This window comes from Lagopus leucura, unplaced genomic scaffold (genome assembly GCF_019238085.1).
Source record: "Lagopus leucura isolate 7727_CA_CO unplaced genomic scaffold, USGS_WTPT01 Super-Scaffold_100021, whole genome shotgun sequence".
Taxonomy (NCBI): Eukaryota; Metazoa; Chordata; class Aves; order Galliformes; family Phasianidae; genus Lagopus; species Lagopus leucura.
Window position 1 is genome coordinate 12,398,142 of NW_024962274.1, and position 24,575 is coordinate 12,422,716.

Genomic DNA, 24,575 nt, shown 5'->3' on the forward strand with positions numbered 1-24,575 from the left:
CGCAGGCGCCGACAGGCCGTGACGCAGAAGGGGCGCGCGGCGCATGCGCACTGCCACGGGGGGAGCTGTGCTTTCTTCGCGGTGCGGCAGAACTGTGTGCGGTGCCGGGGTACCAGGCGGCTCAGCAAAGGGGTTTTTAGCCGGTTTCTTGTAGCCCCGCACGAAGCAGACGCGGGACGCTCGGTGACTTCACACCGCTGCCTCGTCTTCCCTGCAGACTGCCAGGTGGCGTTTCGCAGAGCAGCGATTTCCTCGTTTTGCGGGGCGGTGGACTGACTCATCGGGCGGTATTTCTGCGTCACGTAATAACACCGCTCCTTACTTTTTCCACGTTTTATTTTAACAGTCTTGAGGGATTGAACAAACTTGCAGCGACGCAGTTAAGCATTAACTTGCTGCTGCTTACCCTGTAATCATCAAACCGAGGAGACATTCCTGTTCCCCTGAAGTAGCAAATATTACACAGTGGCCTCTCTTTGGTTACTGAGAAAACAAGAGTGTTCTCTAACGGGTTCCACAATTTCACAGTGTTGGGTTACTGTGTGTTCTTTGGGGCTCTTGTCCAAGCCCATCTGAAGTGAAGGGAAAAGTTCTTCTGGCTTCCACTGCCTAGAGTCCTCAGAGAAACAGCAAATCATCTGTTGCTGTGCTCGGCTCTTCTGGTGACTGCTGGGACTCTCAGCTCTCTGGGGAAGGCTTTGCAGCTTCTCTGGGGGACAGCAGCCACTCACATTGCCATGTCCCAGATATGCTGTAAGGCTACAGATAGTTGACAGCAAGGTCCTGAGCCCCAGAAGGTACCACCTCACCTGGGATGTGCCATCCTCTGGGTCCTCCTGAAGCTGCCAGGAGATGCCTCCTCGCTCCATTTCCCTGGCCAGCCAGGTCCTCACCTTTCTTTTCCTGAGTCAGCCTCATCTTTTCCTGCCTTTCCCCACCCAGCTCAGTCCCCAGCCAGGCAAGGCAAGCTGATGCTGTCTTTGCAGCTCCTGGGTTTGTTGTCTCTGGCTCATTTCTGATCCCCATGTGCCACTTTTCGCCAGTAAATTGGTGTTGAGCTGAGTCTGCACGTTTTTGGGTTACAGCGTTTTTGTATTTGTACACCATTCATCATGCATCATAACTCACCAAACTGAACTGCGGGTGTTGAGTAAAATTGCTCTGAAGTTTCCACAGCAGTGGGACCACAAAGGGAAGCAGGCACACTGCTACGTACAGAGTTAGCAATGGTGAGTTAATGCTCAGCTCCTTATTGTACTGTTCCATCCTTCAAGACTTTAAAAGCTGTATGGCTGAAGTGCAGCTCTCCTCCACCACATGATTAACATGTTGGGTTGCAGATTGGGCTCTGCGGTCATCGGCTATGTGCCTCAGTGTGTTCTGTGTGCCCCTCATTTCTGTGCCTGGCCCTCTGCTCCTCAGTGACCAAATGGATACACCTCCTGTGCTGGTGATAGGAACAGGCTGTGAAGAGAGTCCAAAGAAATAAGCTGAGCTCTGTGGTTGTTGGGTTTGAGGTGTGGAATCGTAGAATCATTCAGGCCAAAGAAGACCCTTCAGATTCCTAATTCCGACCCCAGCCCACCTCACCATGCCCTCTGCCCACACATCTCCACAGCTCTCTGTGCAGCTGTGCAGTGCCTCACTGCTCTTCCTGAATACATATTTTTTTCCTAATATCCACGTTGGTGTGCCCTTTCAGCTATTTCCTGCCTGAACTGATAGCAGAGTGTTTGGTTCTTTTTCTGCTGATCAGGCAGCAGCAACGTGGAACCACAGATGTACAGCAGCTCTCTACTGAGACATGAGGAAGAATGGGGGCTGAGGGGACGCAGGGCTGCACCACTGGTGTCTGAGAAGCTGAGGGGGAACTCCTGGAGAACTCCCTGTCAAGATCTCCGAAGCATCTTCTGAAGATACTAAAACACATTTAGAAAGCGCTGGAGTTAAGAGAACAGCAAAGGGAGCATCTGTCACTGACTGTCTGGGGAGGGACGGTGTGGCTGAAAGAGGTACGGGGAGAAGCGGTGGGAAGGTGATGGTGTGTGAAGCAGAGAGATGTGACACAGCGGCCAGAGGTGTTCCTCTGAGAGGTGCCACAAAGCAGCAGGATGTGTGTGTGTGTGGGATGGAAGGGTGCTGCAACCCAACGACAGCTCAGCCTCATCCGCGGGAAAAAAAAACCGATGAGATCGGCCTAAACGTCTGCAGGCTCCTCCGCAGGGCTGTTGTGGTGTCTTCGGTCACCTCCTGCCCCAGCGCTGCGTCTGTGACGGCCGCGCTTTTGCTCTCCTCCCTCTTCTTGTGCCTTCACCCATCGCGCCGTTCCGTGCGAGGGCACCGACGACCTCGAGCCGCGGCGGGCTGAAACCGACGCCCGGAGCAGCCGAGCGAACAACAGCCGACGGCGGGGGCTCGGCGTGCGCGAGGGGCGCGGGGCAGAGCGCTGAGGCGCAGCTGAGGAGGGGCGGAGGGCGGGAAGCGAGGGGGCGGCGCGTGGACGCGCGGGGTGGGTGTGTGTGTAGTGGGGGTGGGGGGCTGTTCTCCTCTCCCCTCAGCGCGGGCAGCGCCATTCCGCCGCCGCCTCCGGCTCCTCACCGCCCGGCCTCGACCTGCGGGGCCGCCCGCCCGCCGCCGCGCCTCCGGGGCGGGGCCCCCCGCCGCGCGGAAGGGGCCGGCCGGTCCGGGCAGCAGTGCGCGCCCGGCGGCGGGAGCGGCGGTGCCGGCATGGGACGGGGCGCCGCCCCGGCGGGTAGGTGCGGGGAGAGCGGAGCGGGGCCGGGCCGGGCCGGGCCGGGCCTGCCGCCCTCAGAGGGGGTGGCTGTCGCTCCCCTCGGGGACCGGCAGCGGGGGCAGGTGCGGGGCGGGCCGCGGGGCGGGCCGCGGGGCGCGATGTCTGCGGAGAAGCGATCCGGCGCCGGGCGGGATGTCCCGGAGCTGACGGGCCGGGCCGGGAGGAGCGGGGCTCGGCGGAGTGCGCAGGTAGCGCGTCCTGAGCGGGGTGCGGAGGAAACGCTTCTCACCTCGTGTGAGCGCGGAAAGCCAGTGCGCGATGCCTGGGGGGAGCTGAGCGAGGCAGAACCCCGCTGAGCCCCGCGCTCGGTGGTTATGAAAAAAGGGCTTTTTCTATTATTTTTTTTCTTGAGTGTTTTCTATGAAACAGAGAAAGTCATTTCTGAGCAAGAAAGGGAGCGGCTTTGGCTGCGAGTCTCGCTGGTTCCCTGGCAGACAAACCCGAGATTAAGCTGGGCATAAACTTGTAAAGTTGTGATTGAATAATGGAATAATTTACTGAAGGACGTGTTCTTACTGGAGCAAGTCTCTGAAGGTCATCACACACTGTGCTGGTCCCACGTTATGTAAATATTGTGAAGTCCGGGGCTGATTTTATTACCTCTGTTCTTCACACTAAAGAAGGAAGCACGATGAGATGTGCTGTCTGCGCCTGTTCTCCCTGGAAAGGCAGCCGGTGCCGAGGGGAGGTGGTGGCAGAGCAGCCGGGGGTCCCTGCACTGTTTGCTGTGCAGTGCTGCCTTTGAGTGCGGGGGTTTTATTGGTGATGTGCTCGTGGCTTTGCCGTGTATAAGCAAACTGATGTCCGCTTCAAGAAATAAACTTTACAGGCATCTACTTAAAATAGCCCTCTCCTCGTGATTAATTTTTGTGAATCTTTTGAGTGTGGTAGGTCTGCCCTCACCAGTTATGGTAGAGGGAGGTTATTCTTGTGAAAAGTGGGAGGAGATTGACAGTGCTATTCTTGATTTTGTAAAATTATTTATTTAATGCCTGTCGGATTCTGAGAAGTTGAAGCAACAATTGACTGCATACAAAGCAACAGAGAAGAGTTGAAGTTTACCAGTGGCACGTGGCCAGTTTCCATTACCTAGACCTCTGCAACTACTGTCATGTGTTATCTTGCTCTCATACTTTGCACAGAGGTACAGCGTTAAAGGTAGCTGTGGTCAGAGTGCCTCAAGTTAAAGTCAACAGACATGTGTGAGTACTGAGAGCTGCCCTGGCAATGCATGTTCCATCCTCTTCGCCTGCAGCCTGCAGTGCAGCTGGTGAGCATGGTGATGTGGGTGATTCAGATTGCTGCAATGGGGTCCTGTGGTCTTAATGTTCACTATTGGTAGCCACGGAGGGTAGATATGATGCTGCACAGTGCAGGTTGTTTTTTTCCGTGTTTATCCTCTCAGGACCTTTTTCTGTCCTTCCTACAAACCTCCTCACCCGCTCCCTAGAATTACACGGATGTGACTTCAGTCACTCTGAACTTGGAATATCTTGGTAAAGATAGAGAGATTCCCTACAGCTGTAATTCACTGCCCTTGTATAAGTGCTTTCCAGTACCATCCTAAATGACTGCATGCTATTTTTTCCCTGTATAACTAGGTTTTCAGCTGTTACACAGAACTGCACCTTTTTGAAGACTAAATTAGGGGTTGGAACTTGCTTTCCAATTCTGGCAGAAACTGGACAGTGAAGTAAAACTATGGTATGAAGGAGACTTTCTTATTCATAAGTAAGGCACTGAAGTGCTGTCTCGCAGAACTGGATTCGTATGTTTTACAGGACAAGTTTCCTCTACCAAGTACACTATTGTATTCTTCCTCATGCTTAGGTCTCTGGATGTGATCTGTGGATACACCGATGTGGGCAGGTGCAATGGAGCAGTTTGTTGTGTTTTGGAGGATGAAATGTTCTGTGGCATCCCGTGCCTTGAAAAATCAGTGCCTCTAGCTGGGCACTACAAACTGGTGCACTCTTTCCTTTGCCATGATTCTTGCCAGGTAAAAGGAAGATAATAGTCATGAATTCATGAGAAGTAGGGCAAATAAGTTAATGTTTAAGAAGCCTATAATACTATACTGATAGAGAAATTAATCATCCTCATTGTAGAACGCTGTACGAGTAGGAGATACTAAGCAATATATGAGGTCACAGACCTAAGAAAGCTGATTAAAAATGATTGTTTGTTTTAATAGATATTCATATTCATGAATGTGAGCACTGATTGCTATTCACTGAAATTAGAATGAGGATCTTTATGCTTCTTAGTGCTTATCTTTCTTTGTGTCATTTTAATCTGCTTCTTTTTAAATACACAGAGATAAATGGGTAGAACTTGATTCTTTTGTAAAGAGTCCTGGGTTAATAAAGATACAAAGGAAATGACTGCCTCTGTCCTGCAGAGATGTCAGGCTACAACACTCCTTGTTTTCCTTCGTGGAGGGAAGGGGATAGAAAAGTTAAGCTTCCTTCATTTTCTTCTTGCTTTGATCATGCTGATCTGTGCCTCTGGTGTGGCTTATCCGAGTCATAAGCAGTACAAGCTGTAGCTGTGCCAGACTTCTTGAATGCTGGGACATGCTGTACCTTTTGGCCTAATTTGTTACATTTCAACAGCTGCTGTCTTGGGAGCATGAGTGGAGGCTGGCAGGAATGGGCTTGTGGAAGGTATGACTGGTGGAAATGGCTGCGTACTCTTTGCTCCTGTGATTATGCCTCAGAGGAGAGGATGGGCGCACAGCACAGAACAGGAGTGTTTTCTCTCTTCTCACTGCTGACCGGTTGAAGGCGTGCAGTGCTGCACTTGGTACCAGGCTGGGATTACCCTGGAGAAATGGATTCTCATCATAGGTGAAGAACTTTTACCAAAACTCTTGAATACCTGAGGAAATAAGTGAGTAGTGTGGTATGGTGCAGATGAGACGTGAAGTCAGGGAAGGCAGCAGTGAAAAGTAAATAAGCCCCAAATAGATGAGTAATGAAGGAAAATATTGTTAATTTATAGAATTAAAAATCTATATTAGCTAGCAGGTAATAATTGGCAGATGGCTTGCCTGCTATGGGAGAAACTTGTCAGTTTCCAAGATGGTTTTGTGAAACCTGTAAATGCTGACCTCATTAGCAGGGACTGAGGGAATGCCATCTTGAACACTACTCCTCCTTTGTTTTCTTAATGCTTCAATAAAATCACTTTAATTTGTGAAAATTCATCGGATGTTGTTGGTACTAAATTAACTGTTTCCAGGGAAAAGAAATACATCCTGCTAATATGAAGTTATTTTTTCCTTGTAAGGGTATAAACAGCCAACAGAGACATTACTTAATCAAGCTGGCTTTCTGACCTCTGCCCCGAGCCTTGCTAATTATGTGCTTTTGAATCTTCTCCACTTCCAGTGTCTTCTGGTTGGTCACCTTATTTTCTGTCAGCATAACAAACTTAAGTGGGGCTTATTCTTCCTACAGGTGTTGTTTTTTTTTTACCTGTGGCTTGCTAAGTTCTGGCATGTCTGTTAATATATCGGGGCATGCTAAATAACCTAAGATTAACTAATAGCTCTAAACAGACAGAGGAACAACAATTAGTTGGCAAATTATTTAAACTTATTGGGTTGTTAGGCAAAAAAAAAATTGCGTGAGCTTTCAGCCTCCTGCTGCCTCATCTGTATAACTGGAAGCCAGTCCTGTGGGACACATTCCTGTCTGGTCAGTTTTGGTTCCAAATCTCTGCAGAAGGAAAGGTGTAGAAAGATATTTCTGAAAAACTGAGAAGGGTGAAACTTTCCTTGATAATTGTAGCCGTCCTGCTCTTCCAGCAACAGAAAGCTCCTCAGGGCCCCTGCGTTGGTTCTCACCAATCATTTTGGTGTAGCTGTGTTCTGGGACCCTGCGTGCTGATGTTTGTGAGGAGTGCAGCAGCTCCCGAGCGTTAGATAACACTGCGACTTAACCTGAGGGGATCGCACTGAGTAACACTGTGCTCACTAACTGTAAATCAGTATGTCAGAACAATAGTTAAGGACCAGTGCCAAGGTTGTTTTAAAAGAGCAGTGTAGGCTGTTGTTACTGATACCAGCCCTAATCTTTTTGAGTGTCGGGTTTGTTTTATGCTGCTGTAAACAGGGGCACGTTGTATTTCAGGAGGCGTTTGGTGTTGGTTTTTTTTGTTTTTTTTAAGCGTAAAGCTACTGAAATAGATTTCCAGGTGTGAAAATTGACTTCTCCAAATTCTATTGACTGTAAAGCAGTGTTTATCATCCTGTCACAGATGGTGATTCTCAAGGTCACGTCTGCTTGGAGGTGTGCCTCCATTAGTCCTTCCATTGCTGTGACCTTTGTGGTTCACGGCAAGAATGCAGAAGTCTCACTTCAGCTGGAGAAATTAGGGCTTGGAAGCTATTCAGCAAAAAAGCATGAAAGACAGAGAAGCAAGTATTCTGCTGTTCCTGGGTTTTTGGAGAGTCTCACGAAGCTTTTATTAACTCTTCTTAAAGGAAATATGCTGCCATGCAGGGAGGGTAAGTTTTTCATTAACCAATACCCGGTTAAAGTGTAGGAAGAAATGTCAGATTTTCTAGTGAAGAGTAATCACATTGAGATCCATTCTCAGGCTTGTGTTGCTCAACAGTTGCAAATGATCTGGAACAGAGGCTGAATAATGAAGTGGTGATACATGCTAAGAATTGCAAAATGAGAGTAGTAGAAACAAAAGGTGATTGAGTTGCGGAAGGTTCTTGTGCTAGTTGGTGGTATTAAAGGAAATATTAAAACAGAACCCCTGGATTGCCCAGAACCTTTCTGTGTCTGTGATCTGCTTTGATGGGAGCTTTGCAGGTTTGCAGTGCACGTGTGCCTGTTTTTAGCGTGGTTCCTGGAGCACCGCTCAGTCGCATCTAGTTCTGTACTGGAAGAGGTGAGCAGTCAGACCTTATTCATCTTTTATGTGCCATTCATGATTTTCTAGGCTATCCTATTCTTCCCAAGTCTTCTCTTTCAGTCTGAAGTGCTTTATCAAGCCTGGTTGCTCATCACTTAAAAGCTTTACCAACCCTTTGGGTTACTCTTGTTGCCCATCTGCTGCTCCTTCCCCTGAGGCTGTGCCAGTATCTCCATTCTTGTTTAGACCTTTCCATGATAGGTCCTGACAAGGACAGTAATGTCCTTTCCTTTTGAAAGAGGAAGGAAGAGAGAAGATATGAATTTACTCAGGTGCTTGAGAGAACTGACATTTGAGAATGTCTGGGCTGAAGAATGCTCTGTGAGTCTTGGAAGGTGAGAGCACTGTGTAGTGATGGTGTTTTTGAAAGGCAGTTTAGAAATTCATTTCTGAATACGTTTTTCATCTATTCTGGATCTTGTGTGCAGTTTGGCTTCCTGCATCATAAAAATACACTTTACTTTGAGGTCAATGACTTGAATGAGATGAATCCCACGTCTGCTTCATTTTCTTTGCAAGAATGCTGACAAAGTTCAGGAAAGGGCTGCAGCATTGACTTGGAAGACATCTGTATTGCAAAACGTCTGTAAATCGTGGAGAAAGCTTGGAGGTGGTTTGATCATAACATGCCTGTATTTGCAGGTGAGGAAACCTCACTCCCTGAAAGATTTTTCTAGATTATCTTAAGAAAACCTGATGCCTGTTTGCTGGAACTTGGTGTTAAACGTGCTCAAATCAGAAATAATGACCTCTTCTCTACAGTGAATGTAATTAAGTATTGAAGAACTCAGAATGAATGTAATAAGGAATATGCTGTGGTTCAAAGAGAGGTTTGTTTGGCTGCAGCAGATCCCCTGGCAGGGGTAAAGGCAGCTCTTGGAGACGTTGGTCTTGGAGACGTTGGTCTTGGAGATGTTGCAGTTTCTCAAACCTTGCTGGTTTAAGTGGTGTGTGCACTTCTGATTCTATAATTTCACAGGTAAATTTTGTGCTGAATGTTTGCACATGTGTCAATATGGGAAGAAAAGGTAAATTTTCTTAGTTTTGTGTCCAGCCTGCTTTGGAAGGTAACTTGTGGTGGCCGTTTGTAAATTGGGTCCTTTGTGGTGCAGGTCAAAATAACACACAAATGGTTCATTGCAGCATTTCTGCTCAGTTCAGCAGATGAGCAGTTCCAGCAAAGGTGGAACATCCAATGGTTTTAATACCAGATTTTCCAAGACTTTTCCAGTGTCTGTAGAATGCTTTATAAAATCACCAGTCGCTGTGCTGACTGGGATGGGGCCATTGGAGCTGTGGCTGCTGTGTGATCTGAGCTTCTTTGGCTTTTGTGGACTGTGGCTCTGTGTCAGCTCCTTCTGATGCTGCACAGCAACTCTTCAACAACTGAGTCACCTCTTCTATTCTCATCTCCATCCTCTGAGTCTGCATTTGCACGTGTGCTTTGTAATCTCGGTTGACAATATTACGACTTGGGCCACATAGGAAGAAGCATAATGATAAATCCCAACGCCCAGTACCACTCTGCAATGGCTTGTGGAATTGTAGAACTTACAGGAGTAAGTGAATACTTTTTCCTTTTATTTACTGAAGTACCAAAGGCTGCCTGACATTTGTGCTTTGCAAGAAAACATCACTTTATGTGCCAGCTTTTGTTTTCTATAATCAATGTAATTTGCTGTTCAATAAAACGTGAACAAAATCCAAGCATTTCTGAATGAGAAGATGCAGTTAAGCTGCTTTTTGGCACAACCAGCTCCTCTCAGAGCTAGGACATGGCACCTGATCGCATAGCTGGGATGGTGCTTCTGAAACCACCTTGATGACTTGTCAAAAGGCAGAGCTATTGATTTTTCTTATTATTTTTTTTCCCCTCTGTTATTTTTATAGAAGTATCCAAGCTGGAGAACTTACCCTACCACCTGTTCTGCTTGAAGCAAGCATGCTTACATAGTGAGTGACACCTTTGCTGTGTACGGACGCAGAAAGGGCTGGTTTCCTCTTAGGGTTACTGCTAATGTTGTTGCTAGTCTTGGAATGAAGGAAAAGCTGTGCTTACCATGAAGCTTTCAGAGGCAGCAGAGGCCTGTTCCTGGCTTGCTAGGCTCCATTTGCACATAAGCCAAGTTGCTGGCTGGTGGATCCCTAGCTTACAGATTGTCATTGTTCAGTTACTTTACTTGAGCATAATCTTTACATGAATAGAATTTCTTGTGTACTGTAGAGTAACCTTTTATATTATTAGTATCTGCAATAATTTTTTCCCTTGGAAAGTGATTCATTTCTTCTTGCAGATAGGGAAGACATGAAGCATTATTCTGCAGTCACACAAGAAGCCCTATTCATTCACAGTTTATATCGTGAAACCAACCCTGTATCCTTAGGGTTGGAGTTGGTTTCGTGGCAGCAGTCCTAATTACTGAATCTATCTCCAGCATATCTGAACTGGGGGCTGTTTAGAAGCACAACTGGAATGAAATGGGAGGTCGAAAGGATGGAAATATGGATGTTTCTTAATGCACTCAGTCTTTCCATTGTTGCTGTTCATAAATAGTAGATTTGAGTCACCAGCCCAAAGTCTCAACAAAAGCCCATTCAAGCTCAATTTGAGACCAGATTCCCAGATCTGGTAACAGGAAGATTTTGTCTTGACTGGGTTTATATGCTGGATCGTGTTTGGTGGTTCAGTGTCAAATAAAGCTGTGAGCTGAGTGCATGCTAATCCTGGTCAAGCAAAGCCAGTGGAGGAGTGAGAAATGCAGTTTATACTCTGTGTGTGTGTGCATTTGTGCCGCCTGGGAAGTTACTGGTCTTGGCTGTGTGTAGCTGGAGACAAGTGCTTCAGTGCCTTGAGATACCTTAGCACATTTCTGCAGACAGTGAAAATAAGGCAAGTGATATTCACCGAGAAGACATTAAACTGGCTGGAAAGAGGCTATTAGGTTTTTAATATTCATTCTCTGTTTACTTCTTTCCCTGCCGCAACAGTAAAAGGGCTGAAGACATCTGAGCACGGAGGAGGAGGTCATGTTGTGACAGCCGTGACATGTCTGTGTCTTGATTGTGTTGGCTCCTGGATGTGGTGGTACCAGAGAAACACAGCCTGGTTGGGAAGAGGTCAGAGAATGCAGCAAGCGTGGCTGTACAGCATCCTTCTTCTAAGGGGCTGACTGCTTGAGCATGGCTGAGCAGTGGCTTAGGGCTTAAGCATGTAGAATTATTTGGAAAGCGGAGATGATAGGAGGAGCTGCTTCATGTGTTGTTGAGCATATCTAGAAAAGCAAAACTGAACTGAAGAAGCAGCGGTTTAGGCTGAGAATCTGTGAGACTTCATTTGACAAATCCTTGTGGAGTAATCTTAATGACATGAAAAGCTTCAGTGTTTGAAGATAGCTTAAAGGATGGGAGAAACTTAATCCCAATGGAAGGAGTACATATACAAGGGGGAAGCAACCCCTTGGAGTGATAGAGGAGTCAGAGAGATTTAACGTGTTATTTCTATGATTAGGGAATAGCTTTGTCAAGATGCAATTGTTTCCCAAATTATGTACATCTCAGACAGTCTTCCTTGGTGGTAAAACTTTTCATTAGAAAAGTAGGGAAGAGAGGACTGGAGCAATTGTGAAGAGCAGTCTTCTGCTGTGACTCATGGAGGAGGGAGGAAGGAGCTCTGAACAAGTCTCATGCTTTTTTGGAAACAATATTGACTTTTCTAATCTCTTCTGATGGCCTCTATTTTCTCTAAACATCATGGAACTTTTCTTTCGGGAGATGCTGGGAAGTTTGTTGATGGAGAGTCAAAAAAGAGCAAGCAGCAAATAGACTTTTACCTCTGAAAGTGTTAGAAGGCTCTTGGAGTGCAGAGATCATTAGACTTCTTGGAGTCATGGAAGCATGGGTTTTCCTGCCTGAACAAAGCCTGCTAAGTCTTATAAGATGAGCACGTTGGTGAGCCATTTTTTAAACTGTGGCTCTGATTCAGCGAAGCATTAAACGCACCTGATTGTGGAGCCTGAGAGTCAGTGACTGGAGGGTGTGGAGTCTTATTACCTAGGCTTCTGCTCCACGTATAAGGACCCCAGGGTTTAAAAATGGTTCTGTTTACGCCCTTTATCCTCTGACTCAGTGCTGTGGCTGGGGCACACCCCATACCTCTGATCATCCCTTTGGAAGGCTCTCCTGTGCCTGTGGGCCTTTGGGGCTATGCCAGTGGGTGCAGGGAGGAGCAGTATGGGGCAGGCACAGAAGCGCGCTGTGAAGCTGGCCCTGGTACAACAGACAGATTGGCCTGTGGTGCTTGATAGGCAGGTGGCAGCCTGTTACAGACACCAGCCTGGTAGTTGGAGCAGTTGCTACTTCATCTTGCATGCAATCATTGCAATGTTTTATGTAATCCACGGAACAAATCAGAAAGGCTTCTGCGTGCAATTCTACTTAATTGTAATAAGCAGATTTGATGTGTTTATGAATCCCATCAAATAATCTTAAAATCAGTTCTTTTCAACTTCATATGAAGGATTTATAATATATAAAATGTCAATGTTCAGCAGGATGGGTTTGTTTTTTGCTTTTTGTACAATTTAACCATTATGATAGGAAATGCAACCATAAATGCTTACTCTGAGTGTAAAATTCTCAATTCTGATTTTCACAGACAGAACCTCTACACAAATGCTATTTTCTGCTCTTGGTGTCTACACAAGCAGACTTATTTAAGAAGTCTGTTACGCTATTTATGGGTTATAGGAGAATAAAAAAAGCAATTTTGCCTTAAAATGTTTGCCATAGTCCCAGAGACCTTGGTGAAAGGCTAATGGAAGTAGCCTTTATGAAAGGCCAAACATTTTTAGAGGCATTCATCTGCTTTGCTTCAGGCTGTTTGCAGTGCTTTATAATCCAGAGAATTTGGAAATCCTGAAAGTGCTTTTCTCAACCACTGTTTTCCTTGTGTTAGAGGGTCTTGGGAAATGAAAGCCAGAAATTTGCAACATTATCACAGTGTTGTGTACCGTTAGAATTAAAGGTAATGTTTTGCTCAGAATAGGAAAGAGGGGGGAAATAAGCAAGTCTGGAAAAAAGAAATCAATGAGCGGTTAAAATAGAGCTGTTAAAATGGCAACAGAGCAACACACAGCCCGTGTATAAATATAGGCTAGCTCCTTAGCAGTGTTCTTATATGGTAGATCTGAGTGAAGGAAAAATATCAGCCTGTTCTCACTCCATACAAGCCTGAATGCTGGTTGGTAAGGTCTGATGCCATTTGTTTGGTGTCAGAAAAGGCTGTATCTTACATGTCAGTTGTAATGACTCTTGTTTCTCTTTCTCTTGCAGGGACCTTCCTTAACAATGTGAGAAGGGAATCACACAAGCATACTGTGGATTTTTTATCTGTACATACCACTTGATTATTGTCTGTCTTCTACTGATCAACCTGAAAAGAAAGATCAAACAAAAATTGTTGTCAGCTTTGCCCTAAAGCTGCCTGAAATTTATGACTCCTTTTGGAGACACTACCTGGGCTGTTAGAAATGGAGCAGCTCAGGCTGTGTCTCTGATCAGCAGAGCTCTCTGCGTGGAGTACAGAAATCAAGTTGCCTTAAGTCAAACCATATGCAGGTTGCACTAATTGTTGTAACTACTGCCGATACCACTCCAGACTTCACTAGGACTTTCCAAGACAGTTGTTTCTCACGTGGCTTGAATGTTTTCAACTGATGTTTGAGTATTTCTATTCAATCTGGTGTGGCTGTGCAAAGTCAAAGGGGTTTATTTTTGCCTGCTAAATTAATGGTGAATTTTGAAGCCTCACTTCCAAGCGGGATCTGTGCTATGGCAGCAACCTACAGGCTTATGGTCACAACTGTGAACTGCTACAGCAGCGTGGTGATAGAACAGCACTTTCAGCACACAGTGCATTACTGCACGGGGACCTGCCAGGTGTTTAAGCAAGGAGTTGCATGTATAGTTGCCCACCACAGTGTGTGTGCAGAACTCGGTGTCCAAGATGCCAACCTAGACCACAAAATTCCAGTTTCTGAAAATGGCCTTGCCTTACCTGGGAATGAGGACTATCAGCAAATACTCCTGAATAATCCCAGAATCAAAAAGGGCTCTTCGGTGCAAGCTTCTGGCAGTTTAAAAGACATTACTGGTGAGGCAATAAATCTCGCCAGTGGTAAAATAAAGGAATTCTCGTTTGAGAAGCTCAAAAACTCTTCCAATCATGTGGCCTACAGAAAGGGGAGGAAAGTTCGTTCAGAATCATTCAGCAGACGATCATTTGATTTTGACATGATTTATGGGCACTTCAGCAACGATGAGAACTCTCCTCCGTGTGGCTTTTTGCAGAGTCCCTCGCCTGTGGAGAAATGGCAGGAGAGCAATGATGCTCCAGAAGTCAGTATGAATCCCATGGTTCCCTTCTCACCTCATTCCTTTTCTGACGAAAACTTCATTACCCAGATTTTGGAGAAGCACAAGCTGGATGGTTCTTCTGGTGGAGATATTAAAGTGTGCTTAGACATCTTGCTCAAGTGCTCAGAGGATCTGAAGAAGTGCACTGACATAATAAAGCACTGCATCAAAAAGAAATCCGCAGACAGTGTTAGTGGAGGGAATAGCAGCGATCCTCTGGCTAGTTCAGAAATGATATATGTGAATCTGATGAGAAGATTTTCTTCGTACCTGAAAAAGCTACCCTTTGAGTTCAAGCCACCTGGGCACAAGGAGGCAGGTGATCTTGGAGAATTAGTGAACTGTTTTCATGGCTTGCAGCAAACTCCCTTTTCGCCAATATTTGGAGATGAGCAGCCACCTAGGTATGAAGATATTATTCAGCTTCCATCCTCAAATGCAGTTCCTGTCAGACCACCAGGCGACCAGTGTGAGGTGACAAGTGCCTCTCAGTCCATCCAAACAAGCACTGTGAGCTTTACCTCAAACTCCCTTTGCAGCACCTCACAGGAGAACACTGTGAGAGCTGTGAAAGATGCTTGTGTTCTACCTCAGTTATCAGCCACAAGGCTTCCTGACTGCACACCTTCCACTGAGGTTTTGTACATCGAGGAAGAGTCAGATGGGGAAAGAGTGCTGGAGAAAACAACGAGGGCAAAGGAGAAGGAGGACTGGGAGAGTTTAAAGCATAGCTACCAGCTATCTGGTTCTTCAGATGCGATTGCTGATGGTAAAGCAGAACCTGCCAGGGTAGGAGGTGAACTTTCTCACGCTTCTGAGAAAAGTAATCTTTTAAAACCAGTTTCAGATTCTGTATTGCGTGGTTCTCAAGCTGGCATCTCCAAAGGAGAACAGACGTGCAAGATAGACAAGGATGAAATAGATAAACTGCTGCTGGACTTGGAGCACTTCTCACAGAAAATGGAGAGTACTTTTAGGGAGCCCCCTCCAAAGGAGAGCGAACCTGCCTGTCTGCAGGTGCTTGGCTGGCAGGGTAGGCCGGTACTACCTGCGGCTCTTGAACCCAAAAGTAAACCCAGTGACCCCACTTCCCCTTTGTCGAAAATCATGGAAACCAATGGTCATAAAATGGAAGAAGATGACAGAGCCCTTTTACTGCGTATCTTAGAAAGCATCGAGGACTTTGCCCAGGAACTAGTGGAATTCCAGACAGGCAAAGGAAGCTTGTCCAAGGAGAAGGAAGTGATGCAAATTCTTCAGGAAACATTGTCAACTCCTTCACAGTCCCTCCTTGCAGGGCAAAAAAGCCATGCTGGGGCTGCCTCCAGAGACTCTGTTCCAGCTTTGATTCAGCAGGCACCAGAAGTAATTAAGGTAAGAGGATGAAGCCTTTAAGTGGATAATAAAACAAATGTGGAAAAAAATGTGGAAAAAATGTTACGAGTGGTAAGCAATTCTTTCGATGCTGCGTTGTGGAATAATGTGCTCAACCTGGCAGTAGTATTGATGCAGAAACGAAAAAGGAAACAAAAAAACTGAGCAAACAAAATGGGCTCTGACGTGCAGTTTCACCTTTCACCTTGTTGTTTTCCTGATGGTGCTCCTGTAGCCTCCTGTTTGCTTGTACTTAAGTGGGTCCTATATAACAGAAGGGCTGAGGCAGTGTTTCAGCTTACTGCTTTATTCCTGGGAGCAGGCACCGGATTGGCTCTCACCAGTTCAGTGGGAACTGGAGGCTCCACCTTGCCCTTTCCCTTCTCAGAGTAACAGCTTCCTTTGTACTGCTTATCGGTGGATCCTGAATAAAGATCCTCTGTGGTACAACAATGAAACCTAAGAAGATTTATTTATTTATTTCCCTTCCTGTGTCCTCAGTGCACAGAGTGGTTACGGTATCCACACTGCGCGTTTCTCAAACAAGAAGCAGGATTTTTTGAGAAGGGTCTGGTTGGAAGCCTGCTTTAGAGGGAAGCTGAAGCTCTCTGTCCAGCTCCTAATACTTCCCATTTGAAAATGAGTGCCACACTTCCATAACAATGCAGTAACAAGGTCCCACAAGGTGCACAGAAGGGCTTTGCTTCCCCAAATCCATTTTCCATTTATATACTTGAGAAGGCGTCCAGGTTATCAGTGAACTCTCAGAGCTCTTTCCAGCAGGAGCATGGTTTGCATGTCTTCAGGATGTTTGATTTCCTGAAAACACAGGTATTTGGTGCAGTTCTGAAAGGGCTGGGATGGAGAGAAGAATTTTATCTCCCTACATGACATGATTTTTTTTCTTAGTTTTAAGACTAGATGCTCTCCAAGCATTTCTAATTCTTCTCTGTGCATCTTTGCTTATGGAAAATGGCAGATATGACCTTGTTGGATATCTCCAGCAAGCCAAAAGAGCTTCTTCCTCAAAGTGTTGAACTAAGCAGCTTTAAAGGTTCTGAAGCAATCTTTTAATAACTATTCTTGCCTTATGTATTTACAAGATTTTTTTTTAACTTGTGAACTTGAAACAAAAATTATCGTGTGACATCTGCGTTTTGTGGCTGCTTTTGTACAATACCTGAGAACTTGGATACTCTTAGACTGTCAAACAGCTTTTTTCAGTTGGTTCCCTACTGGTTTGTTTCCCTCATTATCCCTGTGGTTTGTGTGTTTGCTCTTAGCCTGCCTTCACAGACATACAATGTGTACCAGTATTACCGGAGCTCCTCTCGCTTACTACAGCTCAGCTTTGTGCATGTGGCTAGCACCAAAACTCACAGAAGAAAAGAAATGCCTTGGGAAAGCAGAGGAGACCTGGAGGGGCCTGTGCTGCACAGTGCAGCTGGTGCCCTTCAGAGTGGGTTAGCCCTTAGCTGAGTGGACAGAAGTCACCTGAACTGCTGGTTAAACCAGCTATGGCTTTCTCTGTGGTTTGGTGGGGTTTATAGAGAATGTTTTGTGCTCATCACCTCACCTGTAGGTGTAGCCTGTAGGGTATAACATGTTGGTTAACTCTGAATCTGGCTGGAGAATTTCCGTGAATTTCTGAAGTGTTTGTTGTATTTTCTTGGGGCTCGTAAATGATTATCAAGTAATTGTACAGCACACATGCAAAAGCGAACAAACAAAAACCTACCAGATCTAACATTGGTGAAAATGCAGTGCGATTTTCATTCCTGATGCTTGTGGCAGTTCCAGTCCCTTGAGCAATGTGGAAGGAAAGGTGAAGCCCCTTCAGGCCAGGCCGCCTGCTGGCTCAGACTGGTCTATCTGCATTGAAATCTGTGCTAACTTGCATCAGCAACAGATTTTTCCCTTTGTCGTAAGAGCCGGTTATGATCATCCATGCAGAACAATAGAATTACTTGCCTCCTCAATTTCAAAACCAAAATATTTATAAATTAGGAAATGAATACTCAAGAAGTCCATCAGTTTTTCAGAGCACGTAATGAGCAAATCATGCTTCTTATAGGCAGTCCAGGAAGCTTTGCATGCTTCCAGGCTGTTTGACATTTCCCAATCTGAGATCCAGTTTTCCGCTGCTTATCTCGGGACTAAGTATTTAGTTTAAAATTTCCTGTTCTGTGTGTTCTGCTGTAAGCTGATCTTTCTTATAAAATGTTTTTTGAAATGCATGGTTCAGTGAAAATAATTCAGCTGACTAGCTAGGAGCTAGCAAAAAGTACCCCAAATGTTTGCTAGTCCGAGAAGGACCAGCAGCAAACCAAATAGCTGTATTCTTTGTAGGCAGGAGGGCAGTAAGGAGCACAGCTTAGTTGGACTGACAGTTATGAGGTAAAACTAGAAACAGGGAGTAAGGGAGAAGTAGAAAGTGGGCTGTAGGAATTATCTGATCTACAGATGTGATGACTGATAGATATTTTTTAGGGGGGAGGGAGGGTAAAGTAAAGGGTTCTGCCTTTTGTTTGAAATGTCTCCTGCAGAGTTCTTGGAAAAGTCAGGGGTGGGTGTTTTTGACCTTAGCTTCTCTGTGCCCTTGCCCTGCAACCTGTGCAGGATGGATGATTTGATGAAGCATTTAAATTTGGTTAATGAATGCTTGCAAAGTGCATAGTACTGGAGTGTAAGTATGCAATAAAGCCTTTAAGAACCTTACATGCTCATTCTGCCTTCAGGATCAAGTTTGAAAGTGCAGGGCTCTGCTCCAAGCCCTGCTTATGCATTCTGTTTTAAGAGCTGCTGGGTGAAGTTTGTGAATAGTCTTGAGAGCAGAAACCAGGCCAGGAGTTTGATGCCAGCAGAGGCTGCCTCTTCACATCCTGCCTCCACTGAGCACCTCGTATCGAAAGCCTACTTGCGGTGCAGTGAGCTAGAAAGTGTGGTCCTGCCTCCTGTTTCTCTTCCTCATTTCTCCACTTCCCTATTGCATGGCTTTGAACTTTCTTTTTACTTACCCCGATGCTTATGTACAAACTTAATATTTTAAGCTTGTTTTCTGCTAAATGAGTAATCAGAAATTAGCTATGTTGAAGTGCAGTGGGTGGTACAGCTGCCTTTGGTCAAGGAGAGATGGACCTTGAAGCAGAAAGCTCAGAGCTTACAGGGCTTTTACATTAAATAATCACATTGTCTCAAAATGCATTTGTAATATAATGGATAACTTCCTGGAATCAGATTTCCTCTACATATGTTACGAATTGTTTGGATCAGATGTTGTGACATCACTCAATTAAGTTATCTGCACTCTTTTCAAACATCGATTATTCATGCTTTCTAATCCCAAACGGTAAGAAAGGAGATTTTGATTGTTTGATAATAGTAATTGAAATAAAGGAAAATAATAAATGAATCTTAAAGTATCTTGGAATCAGAAATGACAAGAAAATTAGGTGAAACTAAGGAATTTAAAGAGCCAATATTAACCACTTAAGGAGACATGCCTGGCAGGTGGGCTAATTTTGTACTCACAGCAGATACAGATTCTTCCTGCGTTAGGTTGGTTTGTCTTAAAACAGACATCTGAAGGTATTGGTGCAAAACTGATATACATTGAATTTTTCAGCCTTGTTGACTCTAAAACCAATAAGAAGTGGATGCTATTGCTGGAGAAGCTTGATCTGTTTTCAAGGCATTTGGAGCTGATGCCCTTTTCAGCTATATAGAATGCACTGGGTTTTTGCAGCCAAACTTGTGCTACAGCTAAATCCTGTGGTGATTCAATCGTCTGAATGTTTTAGAACCAAGCCTCTAGCTTTAGGCACAGGTGGGATTCTGTCCGTGTTCTGATGGCTGATGAAGGCAATATGTATTTCTTTAGATACAACACCTTTCACCTTTGTGCTTTACATCGGGTCACTCAAAGCAGAGGACTTTCCAAATTTGCCTGCATTTTGTTCAGCTGATAGGTACCCTGTTGATATACTTTCCTACTGCAGACTGTGAATCCATCCTTTTGCTTCCAGTCTCTCAGAGTGCTGTGTATTTCTGTCTTTATTCATACCCTCCTTTTGTGCTTTGAGGATAAGAAATACCATAATAGGAACCTGCTATTTTGCAAAAATCTGGAATTCAGATTCTTCAAGCTTCAGCTCCAGTTTGCTTTTCTTTTTCCTTGCTATCAGGGTGGTGGTGTAACTCTTTGGAATCTTGAAGTGGTTGATATGTGAATGGGAAATCTTTATTTCAAGAAATAGCGAGTGGTTGCTGGGTTAGTGTGTCTCTTCCGTTCATATGTCTTTTAAAGCACAGTGTAGCTGGTCTGGATGCAGCTGTAGAGATAAGAGGTTCCTTGGGGCTACATTTCCTCTGCGATGTGTAAGCAGGGTGAGAGGTCAGTGGAAGGTGAAGCAAGTGCGCTTGCCACAGATGACTGGGCATAAATCTTCTGACGTGCTGCTATGTGAGATGTGCAGGGCTCCATGTACAGTGAAGCCTCTTGTGCTCTTTGGGATTGCTTTAATGTTTAGAAAAAATTATTAGAGCAAGAAAATATTTGTTCCCATACTTCTGCATACAGATGCATGTGCTTTTTGCTTAACTGCAATCCCATTTAAAACTTTCCTGCCTTCCATTTTCTTTTTTTAGGACTCTTCCCATTCCTTTCCTTGTCCTGCTCCTCTGTTAGGCCACACTTTCATTGGCGAGGCACATGGCAAACTCAGCTGATGGCACTGTGGTAACCTTGTGATGGTCTGCAGCTGTGTCTGTGAATACGCACCTGCACTTTGGAGCTGCAGAGTGCTCCCAGGTTGCACAATTCAGATACAGCTTCAGTGACCTAACGGGACCTACATGATGCTCTGTGTGATCCGTTCTTGCTCAAATATTCTTTCATAAAGAGCTGAATTCCACAGCCTAGACTTTTACCTTGTTCTGTTGAATGAGGAACAAGAGGAGAAAAAAACATCTTGGGATTTTTGCTACGCAGTTATGAAAGCATTAAAAAAAATGCCTTATTTGTGTGCTTCCTGAGGGTATTTCAGAGAGGGGAAAAAAAAAGGGTCTTCATTAAATATCACAGGTTTGTTCTTATACAGCTAGGATAACGAGAGCTTCCTTTTGGACAGGTTGCTTCTGTGTCTGTCTGTCGACCAGCCACAGCCTTTTAGGGGATGCTGTTTATGAATGAACATTGGGCCTTGTGCAGAAGGTGCAGAACATCAGAGCCATGCATGGTCCATTAAAGGCTTTCTGTTAATGAGGATCAGGGACACCTTTCTGTGCCAGAGATAGTGTTTTATTAAGAGCAGCCTGGTTGGGTAGAAATTAGATGATGATCTTCATTATTTTGCCCAGAAAGCAAACTGGCAAGTAGCTAGAACTTTTCAAGTCAAAGGTGAGAAGCAGGTTATGGGGCTGCATGTTTGTCCATCGTGTGCAGGAGGAACATTTGTACTGCCTTTGCTCAGCGCTGTTGTTGCGGTAGGAGAGGAGAACACACTTTGAATGAGCTTGCTTAGAGTTCTATAGAAAAAGAGCAGACCATCTACTGAGAATTGCTTTGCATCTGGCTCGGGGAGCAGCCTCTGCCTTGTGAGAGCTGTGGAAAAGTGAATGAATAGCATGGCACATTTTGGTGTCTTTATAGAACAATTTTCATAGAATTGTAGAGTATCTCGAGTTGGAAGGGAGCTACAAGGGTCATAGAGTCCAACTCCTGACTCTGCAATTGTATTCAAATGTCTGAGCTCATTATCCAGGATCATCCCTGTGCGCCTGTTTGGCGTTCAAGAAAGCAGATGATTCGCTTTTTCCAAGCAAGAAGGAAAAATTGATGTTTCCTGAAAATTACAGCCTTTGATTTAGTGTGGAACTGACACTGGTGTCCTGCCTCATCACCTCAAACCACTGATGCTGTGTGCGTGGGTTTTGGCTGAGAGCGTGTGGTTCAACTCTAGCTGAGTCTGACTGATGGCAGTTTGCACCTCGGGTTTCAGCACAGAGGCACATCAAGTGCAAACTATTGGGGAAGATGGTATATTTAGCCACTTCTGCAGCTGGTCTAATTTTAGCACTCTGGTAGTGGTGGTGGGTGCTTCCTTTCCCATATTGCCCCTGGCCTATTACAAGCCAAGGACAGATTGTCTGTCATGTAGCCAGCAGGGAAATAGATTCTGTTTTAGATCATGTTTCTCAATTAAAGTATTACAAGGCAGAAGATCCTGGTGGTACTGAAAGATACTTTGTATATCAGTTAAAAAAGGAAGGCCTGGCTTCAAGAATGAGACCCAATCTTTAGATGCCCTCCTTGTGAAGAGAGAGAAGACTTGGTATGCTTCTACACGAAGCCATTTGCCATTTTTTGCCAGTAAAAATCAAAGCCAGGAAAACAACCTACTGGTTTTGACGTGGTTGGCGTGGTCTCCTACCGAGTCCTTGTGCCTCTTCTGGAGAGTGCAGCATCTGCTTAGAGCTGACCAGGATGATGATCAAGGAGAGTTCTCTGCGGAGGGACCCAGACCTGGGAGGGGAGCTGGCCTTCCTTGCCAAGGGCTGTGACTTTGTTCTCCCATCTCGGTTCAAGAAGAGGCTGAAGTCATTCCAGCAGGCCCAGGTTTGACCGCTTGGAGTTTCTTTCACTTTTTCTGTTGCTTTGTATTTTCTTTTAATCGGATTAGAGAATCAAACTGTGTCCCCTCTAGGCGTGTCTATTTGCAGAAAGGTATTTGCAGCTAGATACCAGCAGGTTTAAAAATAAACCTTCCAGGCTTACAGCGTGGAGTTAAAAAGTCTTTGTAAACAAGGGGAAAAAATTAACAGGAAGGGCAGTGGTTTAATGGGGAGAAGTAGTGGAAGTCTATTAAATCTTTTCTGCCTTTTTATTAATTAAGAAAAACCCTATTTGTGTGATTGCTCTGAAGGTGTCTTGTTGCATGTGGAATGGCCACAGCTTTCTGCTGCATTGGAAGGGCTGCACTCTCTGCTACTCAGGTTTGTGTGCAGACCTGCCTGCTTGATTTTGGTGAAGAATTTATCATCCCAGAGTGCTTAATTGGGCTCTTTCCTAGTCTCTGTGGGCTGTGGCTGAAGGCAATATAGCCACAGAAATGAAAATTGCACTGAAGATATGTTGCTTGGTAAACCCCATCATCTATACTCGTGTTGTGGGACAGCCAGAAAAGATGGGAGCGATTTGTGCTGTGCCACCAGGTCGGCGTGTGGCCATTCCACGTTCATGGTGAGGGATGCTGGAATCTGCCCATCGAGGGCTTCATCTCCATCAAAGCAGTGACCCAGTAACAATGTTAAAAAGTGGAAATTATCAGTGGTGCAGCTGTTTCCTAATAAACAGCTATTAAAATAGTTCCACAGTCTACTGTAGCATGAGGCTCATTTTTTCATGAGTTCTGGTGACAGGTTAAAGCGCGTGTATAAGGTTAATCTCTGGAACATGTTTTTTTGCTCCCTAGGGGAGAATTGTATGAAGTAATGATGTGTAGTAATGGTTTGGGCGGGGACCGTGAGCAATTTAGAAGACTAATGAGAACCATGCAGTGCAGCTAAGAATGTTCCACTCTCCAGCATTGGCTTAGTTGTGTTTATCTGACCACCTAAGGATGTGATTAGGGTGTGGTTTTCAGGGAGAGATCAGATCTCCTATAGACCAACTGGAAAAGTTGTGGTGAGCCTTTGGTAGGTGAGTCCTGTCTGGGCTGAGCGCAGTGAGGCTAACTGAGGATGCAAGGCAGGTGCTGATGCAGTGGGCAGCTGCAGCTGGGAGGAGGCTTCCTCTTCTCTCAAGCGTTTGCTCCCTTTTGCATCCTTCTCATCGTGTCACCAGTTTCATTAAGTCTGTTTTCTTCCTTTCCAAGCAGGTTAAATCAGTTTGTAGAAGGGTCTGGCAAGCTTGCTAAGCAGCAACAACATCTGTTCAGGAGTGGAGGACAGAGATGGGAATTCTCCCTCTTGGCAGCAAGGAGATGTTAATTTTTGTGCCTTGCAGAGCTATACCTGGGTACATGAGGTGACCTGAGAGTAAGGGTAATTGGATTTGCTAAGCACAGGAAAAAGTGCTTGCAGGAAGAAAGGTGAAAAGGCAGCAGTAGGGAGTGGAGATGAGTGACAGATGGCCACGTGTAGATGTTAGCAAGAGAGGCTGGGGAGCGAAATGCATTTTTTATTTTTATGATCAGAGAGCTTTCCATAGCAGTGATGGTAGGAAGAGACCTCTGGAGGCCTCTAATCCAGCATCTTGCATGTAGGAGGATAGAAGGACTATCAGTGACGCTAGATCACAGCAGCACTGGCTTTTTATGAGTCTTGGAAGCTCCTCAGGCATGGGGATTCCCCCCACCCTTTCAGTGACCCTTTCTTGGCTGTTTCACTCTCACTTAACCTTTGGTTCCTACTGTCCACCGCTCCCAATCTGCAACTTAAGGCTGTTACTTTTTGCACCATGTATCACTCCTATCACAGCCTGGTGCATCATTTGCTTTTATCTGCAGTCAGGCCATGCTGCAGGCTCCTGTTCAGCCTGGTGCACCCCACATCCTTCTCAGCAGGGCTGTTGTGCAGCCAGGGGATTCCCGGCTGGGGCTGGGGGTTACAGTGCCCAGCTGCAGGGCTTGGCACTTCTCCTGGAAGCAGCTGGAGGTTTGCTGAGGTCTCCTGTGCCGGAGGTTCTGCCTTTTTCCGTGCTGACCTTCCCCCTAGGTAAGTGTCATTGCAGATTGAGACAGAGGAGAGCTGCAGAGGGGGTTACATCCCTGTTGTCCCTTTGAGTGCAAATGTTCTCTGGTGGCCTTGTATCTTCCATTTCAGTAGACGCTTGGGCTCTGAGCTGAAGTGTATCAGCCACAGGAGGAGCAGTGCAATATCTGTAGGCACATTAGCAGCGGAGGCGTGAGATCTGTATTTTCAGAACTCAGCTGGATAAGGCCATTAGGAACTTGATCTGGGCTTAGAGCTGGCCCTGTGTCCCTTCCCACCTACGTTCTTTATGGTTCTGTGTTACACAGAGTTTGTTTTGCTGCAGTGGGACTCTGCTTCTGCTGGTGAG

At 45.5% G+C, this 24,575-nt stretch overlaps 1 protein-coding gene across 6 annotated transcripts in view; it reads left to right on the plus strand.

Moving 5' to 3' along the window:
- Window positions 1-2,699: 2,699 nt before the first annotated feature.
- The window catches only part of PPP2R3A (protein phosphatase 2 regulatory subunit B''alpha), a 60,871-nt gene continuing 38,995 nt past the window's right edge, over window positions 2,700-24,575 (plus strand). For 5 of the 6 annotated variants that reach the window (XM_042878259.1, XM_042878255.1, XM_042878256.1 and 2 more), the window contains exons 1-2: window positions 2,700-2,752; window positions 13,058-15,514. In XM_042878259.1, the coding sequence (XP_042734193.1) occupies window positions 13,514-15,514 (2,001 nt within the window). In that variant the 5' untranslated portion in view covers window positions 2,700-2,752; window positions 13,058-13,513. Of the gene's footprint in view, window positions 2,753-13,057; window positions 15,515-21,688; window positions 22,131-24,575 lie in introns of those variants that run through there. The other variant, XM_042878260.1, reaches the window with a different exon arrangement.